Source organism: Polistes canadensis, unplaced genomic scaffold (genome assembly GCF_001313835.1).
Source record: "Polistes canadensis isolate GaletaPanama2010 unplaced genomic scaffold, ASM131383v1 scaffold_73, whole genome shotgun sequence".
Taxonomy (NCBI): domain Eukaryota; kingdom Metazoa; phylum Arthropoda; class Insecta; order Hymenoptera; family Vespidae; genus Polistes; species Polistes canadensis.
The window spans coordinates 307477-327056 of NW_014569620.1; the positions used below are offsets into that span (position 1 = coordinate 307477).

At 28.8% G+C, this 19580-nt stretch overlaps 3 protein-coding genes across 3 annotated transcripts; 2 read left to right on the forward strand and 1 right to left on the reverse strand.

The window, feature by feature from the left end:
* The first annotated feature begins 1779 nt into the window (after positions 1–1779).
* LOC106786415 lies at positions 1780–11556 on the forward strand. The gene is made up of 15 exons (XM_014747791.1): positions 1780–1958; positions 2857–3050; positions 3200–3382; positions 3722–3935; positions 4033–4250; positions 4642–4827; positions 4923–5073; positions 5544–5753; positions 9636–9697; positions 9778–9960; positions 10089–10302; positions 10380–10594; positions 10688–10882; positions 11049–11187; positions 11283–11556. Exons 1-15 carry the CDS (start codon positions 1937–1939, stop codon positions 11435–11437), a joined length of 2541 nt encoding a protein of 846 aa, XP_014603277.1. The 5' UTR covers positions 1780–1936; the 3' UTR covers positions 11438–11556.
* A 90-nt stretch (positions 11557–11646) lies between these two features.
* On the reverse strand, positions 11647–12428 carry LOC106786418 (cytochrome b-c1 complex subunit 9). The gene is made up of 2 exons (XM_014747793.1): positions 12174–12428; positions 11647–11829 (listed from the first exon to the last, which is right to left on the reverse strand). The coding sequence occupies exons 1-2, from the start codon at positions 12315–12317 to the stop codon at positions 11788–11790; spliced, it is 186 nt and encodes a 61-aa protein (XP_014603279.1). The 5' UTR covers positions 12318–12428; the 3' UTR covers positions 11647–11787.
* A 1396-nt stretch (positions 12429–13824) lies between these two features.
* On the forward strand, positions 13825–18473 carry LOC106786408 (coiled-coil domain-containing protein 142). Its single transcript, XM_014747762.1, has 12 exons — positions 13825–13995; positions 14168–14521; positions 14583–14728; positions 14822–15012; positions 15662–15853; positions 15934–16073; positions 16469–16753; positions 16967–17083; positions 17432–17585; positions 17677–17794; positions 17908–18095; positions 18337–18473. The coding sequence occupies exons 1-12, from the start codon at positions 13825–13827 to the stop codon at positions 18471–18473; spliced, it is 2193 nt and encodes a 730-aa protein (XP_014603248.1).
* Positions 18474–19580: the final 1107 nt, after the last annotated feature.

Below are 19580 nucleotides of genomic sequence, written 5' to 3' on the forward strand. Positions count from 1 at the left end.
CAGGTATGCATTATCAGATTAAAGTGCTGTCCTTCAATAACAAAGGGATGAATTGCTAAGGAAAGAGAAAAGATATCCAAAAAAATGCCCCTACAAATTCTACCTGCACTATATAAGGAGAAGCTAGGAAAATTTTCGTCATTTGTGGAGCTACGTTAAACGGACCAGGAACGTTTGGAAAAGCTCGTTAGTTTCACTTATAATAGGATCTATTAGAACGAATGTAAGAACATCTTCAATATTTTATTATATTTTATTTTAAGTCCTAATTATATATATATTCAATTTTTAGGCTCCTGTTAAATAAATGTATTGATTTATATAAAAAATGATCTAATAAAACAATGAAAATGTTTCGTGTTTTAATAATATCTACATTGATCTGCTTGGGATTGGCGAGTTCGATTGTAAAACGTAACAGTAGCTTGCAATCAACTCAAGAATCACAACAGCAATCTCAACAATTGACAGTCGCTGAAAATCAAAACAATAATCAATTGCAAATGAATTCATATTTGCCAGAAAGTTTATTACCATCGAGACAATATTTATATCCAGCTTATCCAAATTATTTAAATAGTAGAGGAGATCAAATTCAATCGAGAGGAGAAGAATACCAAGCTCCGATATCATCCCAGGAAAAGCATGATTGGCCATTTGTATTCTCACAAGGCTTGATTCCTTTAGTTACTAGCCTTATGTTGTATGGTTCTCAATTTTGGTCCGTTTTAGCATATTTCGCGCTTGCTTTCGTTGTCGTTAGTGTTATTACTATTGTAATATGCACATTTACTAATATCTGTCTCATTAATTTATCAGATTTTCCTCTTTACAATTCTCAGGTAAGTAGAATCAATTTTGATTTTTCTCTCGTACGTTCTAAATTAATAATTAAAAGATCTATGCTAATTATTTTATCTCCGTTATGTTTAACAGGTAAAAGAACAAGTTACGGATTTGGCACGAACCTACATTACACCCGAAAGCTTAAATGCAGCTACTGTGTATATTTTGAATGCTTATAACAAGTACCACGGTATGCAACGAAAGAAACGCGATCAATCAAAAGAAGAAATAATAAAATGACAATAAAAACTAATCCAATTAGTTTAATTAATTGTATTGTTATGTGTTTTTGTCGTAGTCATCAGATTCTCTGATTTATATATCTTACGGAAAAAATCTAATTGCAATAATTGTCGTAGCGAATAAAAGGATATTGTCGTATCATTTTCCCATCAAATGTTTTTCATTTACTAACACCAACATTATTATTTTTATCTTATTTTGTAGAAATCCTCTTTTAATTTATTTTTTTTTTTTAAATCTTTTCTATTTTGTTCGTTAATAACGTCATCTTATCAAATATATATCAATTTCACGATTCATTGTGGTCGGAGATATTTTATCAATGAATTTAAAAAGAATTTTGATCTAATCTATACGAGTAATTTATAGCGTTAGACGTCAAAGGATTTTACGAGGATTTCGTAAAGAAACGATGAAATAAACCTAAGATGGTTTATGTTGAGTTAAACTTTGGTTTCTATTCTTAGTTAATTCCATCACGCATATCATTAAGAAATCGTTAAACAAAAAAAAACATTACAAAAAATTCTTTCAAAAGACAGAATTATTTTTACATGAGTCACATAAGCTGCTTATTTCTAACAACGATTCCGTTCTTTCTTCTCCCCACTATATTTCTTCTTGTATCTCTCCCTCTCTTTATCTCTTTCTCTCTCTCTTGTATTCTCTTTAACTTTTATACAGCAACCGATGCTCGACCGGTTTTAATCTTTAGTGAACTCGTATTCGCTTCGTTTGTACATTGTATCAGTTGCGAAGATCATCGGTCGCGTTTACATACAAATTCGTATTTTTCTGATAAACAAACTAATTTTATATTAACGTTACCTATAGAAAAATCATCATCATGAAGCTTATTGAAATATTAGGTAAGAATAAGTGTTTATTTTAGATTGATTTATAAAATCCGATTGATCCATCCATTTGTAAATTACCTTATTCGACAGTTGTATTTTGTATTAAAAATAAATCCTTGAGTTTTCCATCCATTATGAACAGTTATTTCTTAACGAGTATAATTTTAATATATTTTTAATATATTTTTAATATATATATATATATACATCGATCGCGGTATTAGGACGAACGATTAATAATTAAATAATTATTAGAATTAATGAAGTAATTTAACGAAACGATGGTATAACTGATATAAATATATTTAAAATATATTCGTGCATTTATAAATATAATCTTTAAAATATTAATTCACCGAGAGAGTACGATGGAACGTAATAAATCGCATGATTGATAGACGTACCCAAAGTGTTCGTAGGAACGCTATTAAATAACGTTGAATTCAAACTAAACATAAGATTCGCATAGAATGCTATTAAATAACGGTGAATTCAAATTAAACATAAGATATTTTTCTCTCAATTATTAACAATACAAATTTCTCGATTATTGACAATAGAAATTTCAATTGCAGTGTTAATCGATGCGCGACTAATAATCATAATCATATTTGATTATTTTCAACTCATTTGAGTTTTCTTTTTATATATGACATTACAATTCAAGGTTAAAAGTTGTTTCGGTACTCAAAAAGTGTTCCGACTTTTCGACGATAATTTCTACATTTCGTTTGCGACCCGAAATCACGATGTTTGTTATGTTGTTTGAATAAATCTAATGAATGTGTTGTATTGCTACTTTTTTCCTTCATTGTTAATAATTGCTTACTTCCAACAAGAATTTTGTTTTTCATCTTCTCCATAAATATTGAGAGGGGGGTCTTGGCTAATTAAGGGATACTAATTATAGGTTGCACCTTATTTTTATGGAGTCACGTGTTCGTTTCTACAATAAACAGCGCTGCTGTACAAAGACAACCAAAAAATTTGAATGTTACCAATGTGTCGATGAGAACCAACGCTACTACATATGACGATGATGCCGAAGATTTCGTTCCTTATCTTGGAGAACGTTTCAACGTTTTTGACTGGATACTTTTTAAAGTGAATAATTTTTTCTATAGAGATTATCCACATACAAATTAAATACATACAATACAAATCGAAGATTTAATTTAATTTAATTTAATTCAATTCTGTTATTTTATTTTATTTTATCTATATATATATATATATATATCTTTATTTATCAGGCTATGGGAAAGATGTATGATGGAAATATATTAGTATCACCGATATCTATAAAATTGGCATTAGTTTTGCTTTACGAAGGAGCTCAGGATCGAACAGCGCAAGAATTAGCTGGAGTCATGGAATTACCAGTTAGCCGATCGGCAATTCGTGAAAAGTTTGGTGAAATCCTCCTATCGTTAAAGGTAAATGTAAAAATATTTAATCCTTAATCTCTCTCTCTCTCTCTCTTTTTCTCTTTCTTTCTNCTCTCTCTCTCTCTCTCTCTTTTTCTCTTTCTTTCTTCCTCTCTCTCTCTCTCTCTCTCTTTTTCTCTTTCTTTCTTCCTCTCTCTCTCTCTTTTTCTTTCTCTACCCGTTTTTCTCCTATGAATATATCGATTATATGCTACCGAGAATACATTAATCGTTCTTCTATAACTACATAGACAGGATATTTATTTTTTCCTACAACGTTATCAGATTTTCAAATGATAGCTATTAAGGTAAACAATGGAAACATCTTTTTCATTTACACATTTACAGATGATGCGTCCTGAATACGAGTTGAATCTAGGTACTCGTCTTTACATCGATAATTCTATCATGACAAGACAACGTTATGCTGCCATCATCGACGCATTTTATGGGGTTAATCTTATAAATGCTAATTTGTCAGATACTCAGTTAACTAGCGAAAATATTAATAGTTGGGTCAAAAATGTAACGCATGGAAATCTTGATAAATTGATTGAAGATGGTAAATATCATTAAAGATAATTAACGATATCACGAATAAGCTAACACACATTAGAAAATTAAACATAAATACTTATTTATTTTTTTATTTTTCGTAGAAACAACATTGAAAGATTCGGTGATGTTGGTAGTCAATGCACTCTTTTTCAAGGGCATTTGGAGACGTCGATTCTTTAAAACTGAAGATACTCGTACGGATAAATTTTATATAAGCGACAAAAATGTCGTAGAAGTACCATTTATGACCACGAGCAATCGATTCTATTACACGGAATCTTCGGAATTGAACGCTAAGATTTTACGACTACCGTATGACGTAAGTCTTTATCAACGACTACAGTAAATCTTATTAACTATCATGCGAGTCACACCGGTTATCAGTAATCGGGTTGGCTAATTTTTATATATGTATATAATATACATATATACATATTAGATTATATAAATATAGACGAGAGACCGCGAATATCGTTATAATATTTGTCTTCAAAATATTATAATAAATTCCAACCCGATTTATTGATTCATACAAAATTCCTATGACGGACAACGCGTAAAGAAATGTTTACCCTTCTAATCAAAATATCTTATCTTAAACTTGGTAATTCGATTGATTGTTCAATTATTCAAACAATTTCCAATGAACTATTCGTCATCAATAAAATGGGTAATTCCTAGTCTTATTTATTATTTGATTTTATCTGTAGGGTCACAAGTTCGCTATGTATTTGATATTACCATTTAATGTAAACGGAATAAATCGACTGATTAAAGAAATTAGTCCTTTTATATTAGCGAGACAATCATGGCTTATGCAAGACACGCCAGTTGAAGTTACTATTCCTAAATTTAAATTCGATTTTACAAGCCATTTGGAATCTGTTCTTCGTAAGGTATGTACAAATACATATTTTAAAAGTTTGTTAATAATTCATTGTTCGTTTCGAATTTGTTGATTTTTGTTTCTTATTGTTTTAATAAATTACAGGTAGGTATTCGAGATATATTCGATGATACGGCCACTCTGACAGGTATATTAAAGACAAAACGTGAATCCAGGCGCCTCATCGTTAAGGATATCCTGCAAAAAACTGGTATTGAAGTAAATGAAAATGGAACATCCGCTTACGCAGCCACCGGTAAGTTTATTGTAAACGAATACCATTGTAGTAATGTAGCAGGAAGTAAATACGTATATAAATACATGAAAAAAAGCATGTGTTATTTTATTTCATGTTCGAATGAATACGATTCTCATATGTCACTTTAATTATATATAAATAATTCGTTAATTAATCCTCTATAATTCGATTATTTTTTACTTGTCTACACACGAAAAAGATTAGAATATATATATATATTATATTAGATTATATATATTAATATTAATATATAAGTAATTGTAATATATTATATTATATATACCTTTAGTATAATTTTGATTTGTCAAGCATAAATTTTTTAATTTGAACTAATAATTGATTTTATAGAAAAAAAAAAAATACATTTATATGTATGTATGAGTATGTGACATTAATATTGCATATAGTACTATAAAAGTCTAATTATTATTTTTATTTATTTACATATATTATTTTTTTTTTTACAGCTGTACAAGTTGGGAATAAAATCGGCGATCAAACCTTCAAGGCGAATCATCCGTTCGTATTTTACATCGAAGACGAAACGACGGGCACTATTCTTTACATCGGAAAAGTCATGAATCCTTTGCAACGAGAAGGAAGTACTAAAAACGTAAACGTGAATGTTGCATCACGTTTCAATGAGAAAACACAATCCACTGTACCATCTACTTCCGGTAAAAACTTATAAAATTAGGGATTTGATAAATGGTGGATGGTGAATGGCGTAACGCGTCATACTAACATTTTTCTGCCTCTAAAATCTAAACGAATGTGTAGTATTCCGTAGTATATGGTGTTTATTTGGTTATGGGTTATTTATTTTCTATTAACACTTCGATCATTGTTCGATATCTCGCTGATTGAGTCAAGATTGATCGAAGATTTAATTTATGCTTTAAATCGAGTAAACGGTTAAATTAATAACTTATTTGTTGAAATTAATCAAATAAATTAAATTAATGTGAATGTAAATATTAATTGTAGCAATTTTATATATATATATATATAATTTGGTTCTGTGATATTCAATTCATTCCATCAAAATCATCATATTATTTTCGTCACTGAATTTAGTGATGGCCTAAAAAATGGACCAAAGTTATTGAAAATAATGGAAATCATACATATGTATGATTACTTTATAAATAAATAGTAAATTTGTTTAAAATGTAACGAATTAATTACTACACATAGTTAAGGGGTATTATAATAATAATCATGAAATGTAATAACAGTATTCTGTAGAGGCTATAATTTTGAGGTGAACCTGTTAAAAGTAGATACTTAGATGAGTATATAAATACTTATATGTAATAAGAATATATATATATATTAGATCATCAAGTATGAAACGAAAATTATTCCGAATACGTTAAATTTAAAATCAAGCATTTCATACTTAATGACTACTAATGCAACTTAACCCTTGCATGTATTGTAATGTAAGTATATATATTACTTACAATTAATAACAATTTCTTTTATTATGGCTTAACAATAATAGCTACAAACTGCTATTATATCTATCAGAAATACTGTACCAAAGAGTTATGATTATAATAAAGTTATAATAGAATCGCATAGATAAACGAAACAAAGAGAGTCGAGATAAATATAATTTAAAAATAAAATTCGTGTATTATACGAATTTAAGTAAAAAGATATTAAACCTTAATACCTTTGTAACTTTAACTTGGAAATATAATAACAGAAATATGTCTTTTTTTGTGATTTTTCCTAAATATCTTTTTTTTTCGGTTTTTTAACAATTTTTTACTCACTCCGCTCATCATATTATACGTGTATGATATATATGTATGTGGGAATGAGTGAGAATGTAGTGGATGAGATGTAAGGGGGAATGAATGAAATTTTAGACGAAAGTGTAGACATTAATTTTTCAATTCTTTCTCTTGTGCTATTATATTTCTTTCATCTCCTATATTTCTGCTACTTTTTAATGCTTATCACAGTGCTATTTTATTTAAGTTTAGAATTTAGCATTAAACAAATTGAAAATAAATTATATATGTTTATCAAGATTAATAAATGACTTATTGCTTATATCAATTATTAGGGTTGCTTTAAAAAACAATCTAAATGTCAATTCATAAAATTAGACGTACTGAAGTGTCCGAATATTTTTGGGAGTCATTATATATACCATCTGTCAAAATTATTTGACCACTTTACAAAATGATAAAAAGTTTCCTAAAATGAATGACGTATTAAATTTTTCGGAAATCTATTATTTATTCAAAGTATTAATAATTATGTTTGTATATATAAATATGTTTAAACATATTTTTTTTATCGCATCTATACATTCGGTCTTAATTATGTCTTTAATTTATTTCTTAAAATTACTTTCATAAAATTACTGAAGTTGTTAATTAGAATACCAAAAGGAAATAAGATAATACTAATTTAAGAGAAACGTAGCTGTATCGCGATGGAGCTAAGATTTAAATATTTTATTTTAAACATTCTATACAATTTTTTTCACTTTGTCTCTCGTGAGGTTTCTAATTAAATAGATTTATTTTTATAATTTGCCCAAGGAAATAAACAGCTGGTATTTCTTTTATTTATTATTTATAATTATTAAAACTATTATTATAAACGCGATCAACAAAAAATAAGTAATCAATGTATTTGAAAATATGTTTTGTGCAAAAAAAATTTTGATAATGCATGCAACATTCGGATTAAACGTAATTTGTTATTAACAAATAATTGATTTTCTGTACAAATACTATTGTAAGAACAATTTTATATATATGAGTGCCTCTGGTGGGACGTTCCGATGACGTAAACACTATGGAAATTCCAAACTCATATAATATATACGTTTTACCGTTTAACATAAGTGTGTTACGTTCCAACATATACGTATAAATTTTACTAGATAAGTCAAGTTTAAAACGTTTCTTTGTGTTTATATTTGTACATACAGCATACAGGATGTTCAGAAAGTTTAAGACCAAACTTATATTACGCATTATTAATGTGAGATCAAATATATGAAAAATGTTCATATAAATTTATGTCCGAAAATGTTTTATTGAAAAAATATATGCTTTTAAAAACATTTATAATTTATTGTAGTAGTTTTTTTCTGCTAGAATGCAGCCCTGCCGAATTGAATCTCAACTGTATTGGAAATAATAATGAATGTATTTAGAATATATTCCTAAAATTCGTTTATTATTTCAATCGTATTTTTATAAACCAACTCTTTTGAGTGACTACATAAATAGAAGTCGAGGGATATCGGGTTATTTAAAAGGCCAAATGGATTATTGAAGATTATTATTAAATCTCTAAATGCTTATATTTTTCCAATAAAACATTTTCGAACATAAGTTTATATGAATTTTTTTCATCAATTTGATTTCCGTAATACGTAATTTAAGTTTGGTCCCAACCATTTCAGATTTCCTGTATATACATAACTTGTTCGATAAGACAAAAGACATCAATTGTTTATAAGATAAAACATCAGGCAAAAGGAAAATCAATTAAGAAACGATATGATATTTCCCATTTGTCATATTTTTCGTCAGAGTATTTATCGGTTTTTGCAGATCATTTGTTCTTCCTTCGTCGAATTAATGATATGCGTTATAAATGTTGATTTTACTCAGAATATGATTTAAAAAAACACAAATAATTCTATTATTGCGTATATAATAAAATAATATATAAAACAAAACAAAACAAAATTATATAGGTTGCTGAATAGAATGCGAGGAAGTTACTGATATTTGTAATCTGCTTCTTGTTTATGTAGAATTATGAATTCAATAAACCCTGGTCTCCAAAGTGGGGACCATGTGATTCACAGAATGAGTAGACGAACATCGAACAAAAAAAACGCTTTAATTCATCGTCGGTGTTTGCCTTGATCGTAACGCGATATATAAAATCGTACGGAATCATTTAATAATAAAAGTACAAGACTCAGAGCATTCAAGTGTGTTAGATTTACATAACGAATTATTCCTCTAGTGTTAACTATATACTGTCGAAATATGTGGAAACTAATATCATTGTTGTTCGTTATCAACGTTTTCTCTTTGAAAGGTACATACGTATGTATATATATATATAACGGAAATTTATTTAAAAACAATCACGTATATTTACACGTGTATATATATATACGAAGAATTTATAAATTATATATTCGTTCGCGAAAACGTAATTCTCTGGTGGGTAAATCAGACAATATCATTGAGTTACATTGAGCATTTATAAAATTGAATTCAGTTACTGTATTATCTGAGATTCAGTAATCAAATATATAAATAGCTATGCTCGTTTTATCTCATATTGTAATATTTTTATGAAAGTATAATTAATATTATTAGGTAATTTTAAATAATGATGGTGATAATATTAATAATAATAATAATATAAAATATAATTATTACTTATTAAATATAATATTGATTGTCATTTTTTTCTTTGCAGAAAATAATTTGTTTCATTTAATATTTCTAATATATATATAACAAATAATTTACAGTTCCTTTTTTTTCTTTCGTTTATAGTTGTGTCATCAATACCCACTGTAGAGGAACGATACAATTTTTTCAACATCGATTTGTTGCAAGTAAGAACAAGCTCAAGAGAAATAGAATGCAATTGATTGTATTTATGTTATAATTCATTGATAAAATATTTTATTTTTAGGAGGTAATTAAACAAAACGAAGGAAATGTAATAGTATCGCCTACAAGTATCAAGTTAGCTTTAACAATTCTTGCTGAAGGTGCGGAAGGAGAAACTCGTCAAGAAATATACAATGCATTGAGATTTACTGAAAATGTCTACCAAATCAGGATTACTTCTCAGCGTGCTCTTACTGCTTTGAAAGTATGTTTTCACATCGATTAGTAATTCCTCGAATAATTAAATTAGTAATAACTTTTCTAAAAAAAGCTATATGTGCATATTTGTGTATATGTGTCCATGTGTATATTTACAATATCTTTGACCCACAGAGTGTAAAAAATGGTACGGAAATAGATGGAGCAACTCGATTGTGGGCTAAAAACGGTTTACCAGTAACGCAAGGTTACCGTGTTGTTCTGAGACAATATTATGATACAGACATTCAATTTCTTGACTTTAATAACAGACAAGCTACCGAACAAGAAATCAATAACTGGGTACGCGTTGCAACACATAACAACATTCAATCTATTTCAGATCCTGGTTGGTAGAAATTTGATTCAACTATCTGATCTATCTATATTGTTAATAATATTTATATGATTATCTTTTTGTTGCAGGCAGTATTAGTGCAGATACATCCTTAATTTTGACTTCAGCATTGTATTTCAAAGGACGGTGGAAGTTATCGTTTAATAAAAAAGCAGGATTCAATGGTTGTTTCAATGTTCCTAACATTGGTTGTCAAAATACTGACTTTATAGCTAACACAGCTGAATATCGTTATGGAAATATTGAATCCTTGAATGCAGATGTAGTAGAGATACCATATACTGTATGAAACAACATTATTCTTTGTAGTTTGATTTATGATAAAAGTGAATGAATTTATGCATATAAAGAATAATGTACAATTTTTATGTTTTAGGATGGAAGGACTGTTATGTTAATAATACTTCCTAATAATAAGGAAATTGATCAAAATCTTACAGTTTTGTCAAAGGATTTATCTTATGTATCTATGTCTGCGTTATTAGCAAATCTTTATTTAACAGAAGTTAATCTGATAATTCCTAAGTTTTCTATCGAAAATAAACTTGATCTTAAATCTATACTGAAATCTGTGAGTATCACTATTACATAAGTCATTCCTTTGCCAAATTGATTAACTCCACGAAACAAGAATTAGAAAAAATAGATAAAAAGTCGTATATATTAAACGATTCATATATTTTAATTATATTCTTTATCTTAATGTCATTTTTTTATTTACAAAAATTTCTTTTCAGCTGGGAATTCGCAGCATATTTAATACGAGGGCAGATTTTTCCAATATTGTAAATGATACTGTTATATACGTTAAAAATATTATACAAAATGCTAAAATAGAAGTTAATGAAGAAGGAACTGTGGCATCTGCAGTAACAGGTAATATAACTCTGTCAAAATGTTGATTGTTACCCTTGTTGCGAATATAATTTTTTAAATGATAAAATAATCGAAATGATTAAATATATTTATAGAATTATCAATTGTGCCGCTAATGGGATCAAGTATGGAAATATTCAGAGCCGATCATCCATTCCTTTTTGCTATAGTAGACTTGCAAACAAATGCAACTCTTTTTGCTGGTCGTTACATGCATCCTAATTTAAGTAATAAAAGTACTATTCAGTAAAGAATAAAGTACTTTTAAATATATGTTTATAAATACTTTTCTTTTTTATTAAAGACTACATTTCATGTTTACTATGTACACATTTGATATTTCATTTTTTAAATATAATCTACTAAAAATAATGAATTTTCTTTTTTCAAATTAGTAAACAAAAAAATAAAATCATGATTAGATTTGTATAACGCGGTCATATAAATGATCAATAATTATTGTTTTGCTTCATGCAAAACAGAATAGAAACAAAATGCTTTATTTATTATTGACCACTTGTTTTTTTATTTACATTCTCATAGAGAAAACAAATATCTATTAAATATACAACTAGTGTATAAAATATTTAATCCATCCATTCAGTTTGCTTCATACTTGTGTTTGATGTCTTTCCATAGTTTCTATAATAAAAAAAAAATATAAATTTATTTTGTTAGTATATTTCTTTTATGCCATATGAGTTTCATAATTCTCATCTAAATTAATTACTCCTTTAACAAGTTATTTTACTATCTTATTTTACAGTTATTTAACAGGTTATTATACATGCCTGCATCACTAAATTACATAATTCTTACTTCACAGAATTCATTACTCATTTTTTTTCACAATTTAAGACAATATACTTTATTGTCAAACGTAAGATATCAAACGAAGGTTATCGACAATGTAAACGACTTGTTTTGGAACACCTAACTGCTAACATTATTAGTAACATTGACATTAATTTATAATTTTTACTTACTCCTTTGTTGATTGATTCGAACAATTTATTGCTGGCTAAATCAAAACTACGTTCGAAGATAAAAGTTCCGCCTATTATAGTAATAACATATGTAGATGATCTTTTCAGGAAAATGTTGTACAACGTGGTACTAAAGCCCGACATTGTTTTATGTTATGTTAAACTAACAGCAAAAATTTTGATCAAAAACACCGTAGAAAATTACTCAAGTGACCTCGTTACGATACTCTCCGTTCATACAGATTTAAAGATGGCAAACTCGTACATAGAATTTGATTTTATTTTATCCGTGGATAATATATTGCTTAGAGTGTATAAGAGATAGAAATTATTGAATTTCTTTGTATTTTATTTTACTTTACTGATAAAAGATAACGTGCTTATGGCGTAGTGTCGATAAAGTAGAATTCTATGGAAGAAAACTGTTGAACCGACTGTTGTTATAATTTATTTGAACTTTAAAAATTTGTTCTGCTTATATATAAATGAATTTTATGAATCATCTTTTATATCTGCTATTTGTTGTTCAATATTTTGGCTAATTAAAAGAATAATCAATAACGTGGAATAATCAATGACAAATAATTTGACAGAGATGTTTGATCGATAAAGAATATTTTACAAATGTATTTCATTAAAAAATAGATTTATTAATATCGAACAAATATAAAACATGAAGAACACAATGAGTTTTACTCAAATATTATATATTAAATATGTATAACTACTAGATTGTTTTTTGACAGTGTCATGCGCCAAGGTATCCGTGGTAACCATTGATGTACAGTGGATTATTATTGCTTCATCGAACTGTTTGCATTGTTCACAGAGCACAAAGAGAAAAAATTAATTATTTATTAAAAGTTCTTTTTTCGCGAGATGGATATTTAAAAAAAAAATGAGCGACAATCAATCTATAAAAAGAATTGTGATATTAATTGATATGTTATGTTAATTTGTGAAAAGGAAGTAAATGCGGAAGAAAATCGGGGAAGATTTACGAAGAAGAAGAAAAAGGAAGAAATAGATAATAATAATAAGAAACAATTATATCGAATGAAAAGGAAAAGTAAATTAATTGAAAAGTTATAGATATATGTTACCATTATAACGTGAAATTCATTAATTCATAAAATAACCAGCTAAGCCATGAAATAACTATATTTACCTGTTAAAGTGTGGAAGAAGGAAGAATTACATACTTTAACTAAGTAAGTAATATAAGAATTCACGAGAGGCAAGTAGTTAAAATATGAAATTAAAATTTGATCCGCAGATTAAAATATCGAACAGCACCACTAACAGAACATTGGCTTTCGGAGTACAAAAAGAGATAAAAACGAATAACTACTAGCATTAATGTAGAAAAAAAAAAACAGACTTTAAAGACAAATCAAATTGAAATCTCTAATTTAACAACTCGCTTCTTGTGAATTCATATTTTATCAAGTTATTTCATAAAACAACTATTTTAAGTATATAATAACATTTTCTTTTTCTTTGCTTTCTTTAAAATGCCTAGTTATTTCATATAAGACGTAGGTGTATCATGGATTAGCTAAAGTACACACCTTAACGGTGACATATATATACATATACATACATATATATATATATATAGATACAGGAGTAGCCGTCATCAAGGAAACACATGGATACTAATTACAGAGCGAATATCGCCAAGTGGCTACCCCTTCCTGGAGTTGCCCTCGAGAACTGGCTGGCAGACTCTTCCGTGTTAAACGAGAGGATGAGCAAACTCGCGGAACGTATAGCCTTAATCATCGAGGATTTTGAGAAAGCACAAGCTTGTGATCTCGAGGTAGGAAACTATTGCTTTTAATTATTATAATCGTACCACTTCATCTCTCCATCCCTTTTATTCTTTCTTTTTTTTTTACTCTTGCTGTATTAAAAAAGTGTTCGACTGATTTTTGAATTTTATATGTTAATAAAATAATCAAATTTCATTACGAATCGTAACGTGATTACAGATATTCGAAGAGATCGGTAACAATCTTGAGGATGTAGTGAAAAGTTATCAATCATTGTGGAACGATATGATAGAGACATCGCATCCGATTTACAAGTATAAAATACAACACTTTTGTATAATTTTGAAAAAAAAACTCAACGTAGTAGCAAAGTTCACGCGTAATCTTATAACCGACATAGTCGATTCGAAAAGCGACAAGATACTTGAAATTATTTTTAAATTGGTCAACGCATATAACAAGATGCTCGATGTGGATCACGTTATTACGGATTCGTCCGTCAATGTTTTTTGCAATGACTGTCCATCTTTGTTAGAACCATTGAAGAAATTTTCCGTAACGAAAATATTACAAGTAAGAAGTTTTCAATCGTCGATTTAATTATTAGACATATAAATTATTTTAATAATCGTAGATATTGGCGAAAAATCGTGCGGAGGAAACGTGTCACGAGTTAATCGACTGCCTGTTAGCAAATTACGAGCCACATACAAAAGAAGACGTTACATTAACACCCACGGACATTGACGTTTCTGAAAATTCCAGCATCGAAATATATAGGTCGATTAGTTCAAATTTAATGACTTCGATCGATTTAATGCTATCGTTGTAGATGATAAATTAATAATATTTGAATTTAACATCCTCTTCTAGAGCACTCACGAGGCACTTGACGCCACCGATTGCAAGCGATGCCTCGACATTTCAACAAACGCAAGCATCGAATCTTGAGAGTATTCAAGCACTTGTAAATACTCAGAATGAACAAGTCCTCAGACTTCTCAGTATCGTCCGAGATATTTCACCGCAGTTGCTTGGTTCCGATGCTTTGAAGATCACCGAGGGTAAGATCCTTCCTCATTTTCTTTTGAAGTAATGATTATTCTGTAAAAGAAATTTAACGTGAAGAAGAGAGCATCTTCAGAAACTTTTCTTTTTAAAATAGAGAGTTGCTTGTAGAAAGTTGTTCATTAGTTAACTTCAACGAAGAAAATTTCTTGTAATAATATTAATTATAATAATAATGTTATACGTTATATAAGAGAGTAGCCCTTACGGGAAATTAGTTTACTTTTTAATCAAGAATTCAATGACGCATGATTATTTTACTTCGTGTATATATCACTTAATAAAAATTAATTAACTATTTTGTTTAATTGAATAATGAACCACTTATGTATAACTTATAATAATTAAAATATTTTTGACTGACTATTGTATGCAAAAATTTGATGCTTTTCATAGTGGCTAAATGAATAATTCAAATAGATTATGAAAAATTCTTGAATATTGATAATAGCAAAAATTTCATTATTTTAAAACTATTAAATACAATAAATAATATCACAATAACGGCTTGCACAATTTTCTATTTTAACAATAAATTGTTTGCACGTGCAAACACGAGTAGATTCGTGATCGTTCAAAAGTGTGTTTAAATAAAAATTAATTCGAGTTAAATATTATATATATATTTTCTCGAATTGTTTATAGGAGAAAAGAGATTGAAAAGTAGCGCAATAAGAAAAGTAAAAAATTATTACCAAGAGGTTGCTTGGGCAGCTCTTTCCGGGATGTTGGATCACGTTGTCCTTTGGTGGTCACCGGAAGCTTTGGCTTCTCATCATAGTCACGGTGCGGAACATTTGAAAAACTGGTTGAGACAATTCATTCAAAAAAATGCGGGTGAGGCACGTAATCACTTTGCGAAATATATAAAATGTTAGAAATCAAAGAGTTCGAATAATTCGATGATGATATTTTAGTTCCGTTGACGGTGAGACCTGCTTTACAAAATTTATGCGATGCTCTCGGTTATCATGTTACTATTACATCTTGGGACCAATTATTTCGATTAGCGTATACGTCTGCTTTTGAATGCCAATCGAGACCTTCTACTTCTGAGGTCGGTCTTTATTTTTTTTTTCTCTTTAAAATTAATTGTAATTATATTAATTCTGTTTTATATTTGTTATATATAAATATATATTTATTTTATTGTATTATGTTATATAAATGTATATTTTCTTTAGTATTAAATAATTTAAATTACTTTAATTTTTAATTTATTTTGACTTAATATTTGCTTAATTCGTTAAATGTATTATGGATGTTAAATGAATATGTATATGCCCATCTATCTTTTTTTCCCCCTTTCTCTTTCTCTTTCTCTTTTTCTTTCCTTATTTTCTTTAATAATATACTTCGTAGTAGATATAGAATTTAAATTTCAAATATCTTGACCGTCGTGTCGGATTTAATTATAACCCTTTTAACGATCTCTCTTTAACCGTTTTCTAGGGCACGGACACGGGTCAAATGTTCACCGAGCTTTTCCAATTACTGGTAACGCTGAGCAACGAGTGCGAGGTTGGAGGTGAATGGGTGATCGGCGCGCCGTTAATGGAATTGCCGATTTCAGAACAGATCGTCGTCCTTCACAGACTTGATCACTCGGTCCACACTGCTAGGCTCTGGGTCATGCAGGAATCCAAGATGATAGCTCACACTTGGGATTTGGATGTCTTATTTTTAATGGTCAAGGGCGATGTCGTCAATTCTCTCGAAGAATTATCCTATCTCAAGGTCAAAATTATTATCAACGTCTATGGGATTTTTTTATTTAATATAATTGTTCAAAATTTAGAGAGACAGTGTTTGTGCATCAATATATTTCTCATCGATATATATATATATATAAAAATTTTTAATCTTATCATTAAAACGTATTTTTTGAGTATACTTACTTTGTTTCTAAAATCAGATTCAATTGTCGAATCAAATCTCTATCGATTGTAGCTCGCTGATCATTCGAGTGCACTTTCAGAGGAATCTGTTAGCGTTCAAGTGCTCGTTTGCGTCAAGATGAGAGCGAAAATCGTTTCCGAAGTGAACGTCAATGTACAGTTGTTGCAGGTAATACCATGATTTATTTACAGTTTATTCTAGAAATAAAATTATATATTGAACGATCAATAGTACTTAACAATAAGTAATTATATTCAAAGTTTTAACAAGCTATCTTTATTGAAATAATGATAATATATTATGATTCTTTCACATATAGTTTTATTAAATTAATTGAAATAAAACGACAGATATTATAATCGATGGCAAATTGTTATCAAGGTTGACATCTTTTGCAAAATATAATATATATAAATTATTAAAAATTTCAATGATATTAAAAAAAAATCTGAGTATGTGTAATATTTTAAAATAAGATATTTTTTACTTACGTATTACATATCCTTGAATCGACAGGATACACCGGCAAAGTGTATGGACATTCTCGCCAAGATTTGTCGTGTGGTTAGCCTTGCGAATTTACACATGTGCTTCCCACGATCAAATTACTGGAGGAAGAGCAGCGATGTAGCACCTGTGACAGCAAGTCTCTACGTTGAAACTTATTTTGGTAACGCATTGATCCTAATGCACTTGCATACGCATACTTTTTTAACAACGACCAAATTTCAATAAATGTTTGGCAAGGACGTTTCTTTTAGAAAAGGTGTTGTTACCGGTTCTCGAGGTTATCGAGGATCCTGATATTTCAAATATGATTTTAAAAATAATGTGCGAGGCTTGGCTCGATTACATTTATTTACATCGTATCAAATTTAGGTAAATTCGATCGTTTACGTATATAAATAACGAATTAAATCGATCAAAGTTTTATTTATTCATTCTACTTATCATTTCTTTTTTTTTTTTTTTCTTTCTCTATTCGTTTCCAGCGAATACGGTGCTTTTCAGTTATTAACAGATTTTGCTTACGTCTCTACATGGGTAAAAGGATGCTCGATAATTTCGCAAAATGTGAGAAATCACTTGTTGAAGAATGAAGTGTTACGACGTTGCGAAGGTGTCGGACGACTTCTTCTTAGGCATCCAGGAGAAGCGATTGCTATGCACAAACGATTTGGTAAGTGTATTTTGCTTCTTCGGGAGAACAATCGGGGATTTCAGAGTCGACGTCTTTGTTCAGAATCCAAAGAGAGAGACGGAGAGAGAGAGAGAGAGAGAGAGAGTGAGATACAGAGAGAGAGAGAGATAGTAATACTCGAGAAAGCATTTCTCAAGTGGCTAGAAAGTAATTAGTCTCCGTCATCTCCATTCACTCTCTCTTTCACGCAACAAGTACAAAAGTATGTTCGGTGCTTCAGCTCGTAGGACAAATGATAGCGGATCACCGGAATCACCCGGTCTCGAGCGGATGCCAGCGGAAATGTATGTCCCGAATCAGGAACAATGGCTCGAACTTCGAGCACCGAAGCGATACAACTTTTGCTGTACCGAATAAGTGAAATAAATTCAACCAGTACCCTCGGACTTCTTCTTCTTCTTCTTCTTCTTCTAACTTCTTTTTTCTTTGTTCGTTTATTTATCTTATGGTTGTTGCCTACGAAAGAATCGTTTTACATTTAACCATTTTTTGATATAATTCTTCTAACCCCGAAGAAAGTTAATAAGATTACTTATATATAATATAATTGGCCTATTCTTTCGAATAATTTCATTTTTGTTGAATTTGAAAAATTACGTGATTTATGCTACTTATTCGCACTCACGTTGAAGCCCAATAAAGTACAGAAGCCTTTCCATGCATGGCTGAAGTATCGTCTTACGTTTCGCATCTAGATAGTAATCCATTTCTCGCCGATCATTAACCTTTGAAAACTTTGAACCATGTATACATGGTATATATATATATATTTTGTTATATTTTTAAACGTAAACATTATTGTTTTTTCTTTTTTTTTATTGATCTGTGAATATTATTCTTTTATATATTCCCTATATATTTTATAAGGTCGTATGTAAATATATAGATTAGGTATATAAAACAAAAATGTATGTATTTATATATCCATATTACAAAAGATGAAGAAATTATTAGATCTAAAAAAATAATAGTCACTGTAGTAAATATTTCCATTATTAATATGTTTATAACGATCAAGTGTTCATATTTCTTTTAACAATTATGTAATATTTACAATTGATTAAGATAAAAGAATACCAATAGAAATGTTTTTTTTTAATAACTTTAAAAATATCAATGTTAAATGTGTATAATGAATAAATAAAAAAAAAAACAAAATTATTAATAGTACAAGTATTTTTGTGTGATCTATTTATAACATTTTAACAATTAAAGAGAATTATATTCAATATAACTTGATTCAATGCTTTGATTAATTTAATTTTTCTTCTAATTATAAATTATACTTTAGAGAACAAACAGTGCTTATATATTTTATCATTGTTCCTAAGATTAATTGAGATTATTACTGGTATTCTACCGAAATCATTTCAGGGAATGTTTTATTCGTGTTTGAATTCAGTATACGGGTTTTCAATTCAGCATTGGTTTATACCACAAAATAAAAATACATCGAGCCGACTC

Bases quoted from the DNA above. Each gene is read 5' to 3' on its own strand.
- LOC106786415 (XM_014747791.1), top strand. From the start codon at position 1,937: ATGAAGCTTATTGAAATATTAG. The intron at 4,828-4,922 runs GTATGTACAAAT...AATAAATTACAG, and splicing joins TGGAATCTGTTCTTCGTAAG to GTAGGTATTCGAGATATATT. The intron at 11,188-11,282 runs GTAATATAACTC...ATATATTTATAG, and splicing joins TGTGGCATCTGCAGTAACAG to AATTATCAATTGTGCCGCTA.
- LOC106786418 (XM_014747793.1), bottom strand. From the start codon at position 12,317: ATGTCGGGCTTTAGTACCACGTTGTACAACATTTTCCTGAAAAGATCA. The intron at 11,830-12,173 runs GTAAGTAAAAAT...TTTTTATTATAG, and splicing joins TCGAATCAATCAACAAAGGA to AAACTATGGAAAGACATCAA.
- LOC106786408 (XM_014747762.1), top strand. From the start codon at position 13,825: ATGGATACTAATTACAGAGCGAATATCGCCAAGTGGCTACCCCTTCCT. The intron at 17,084-17,431 runs GTAATACCATGA...TTGAATCGACAG, and splicing joins TCAATGTACAGTTGTTGCAG to GATACACCGGCAAAGTGTAT. The intron at 17,795-17,907 runs GTAAATTCGATC...ATTCGTTTCCAG, and splicing joins TTACATCGTATCAAATTTAG to CGAATACGGTGCTTTTCAGT.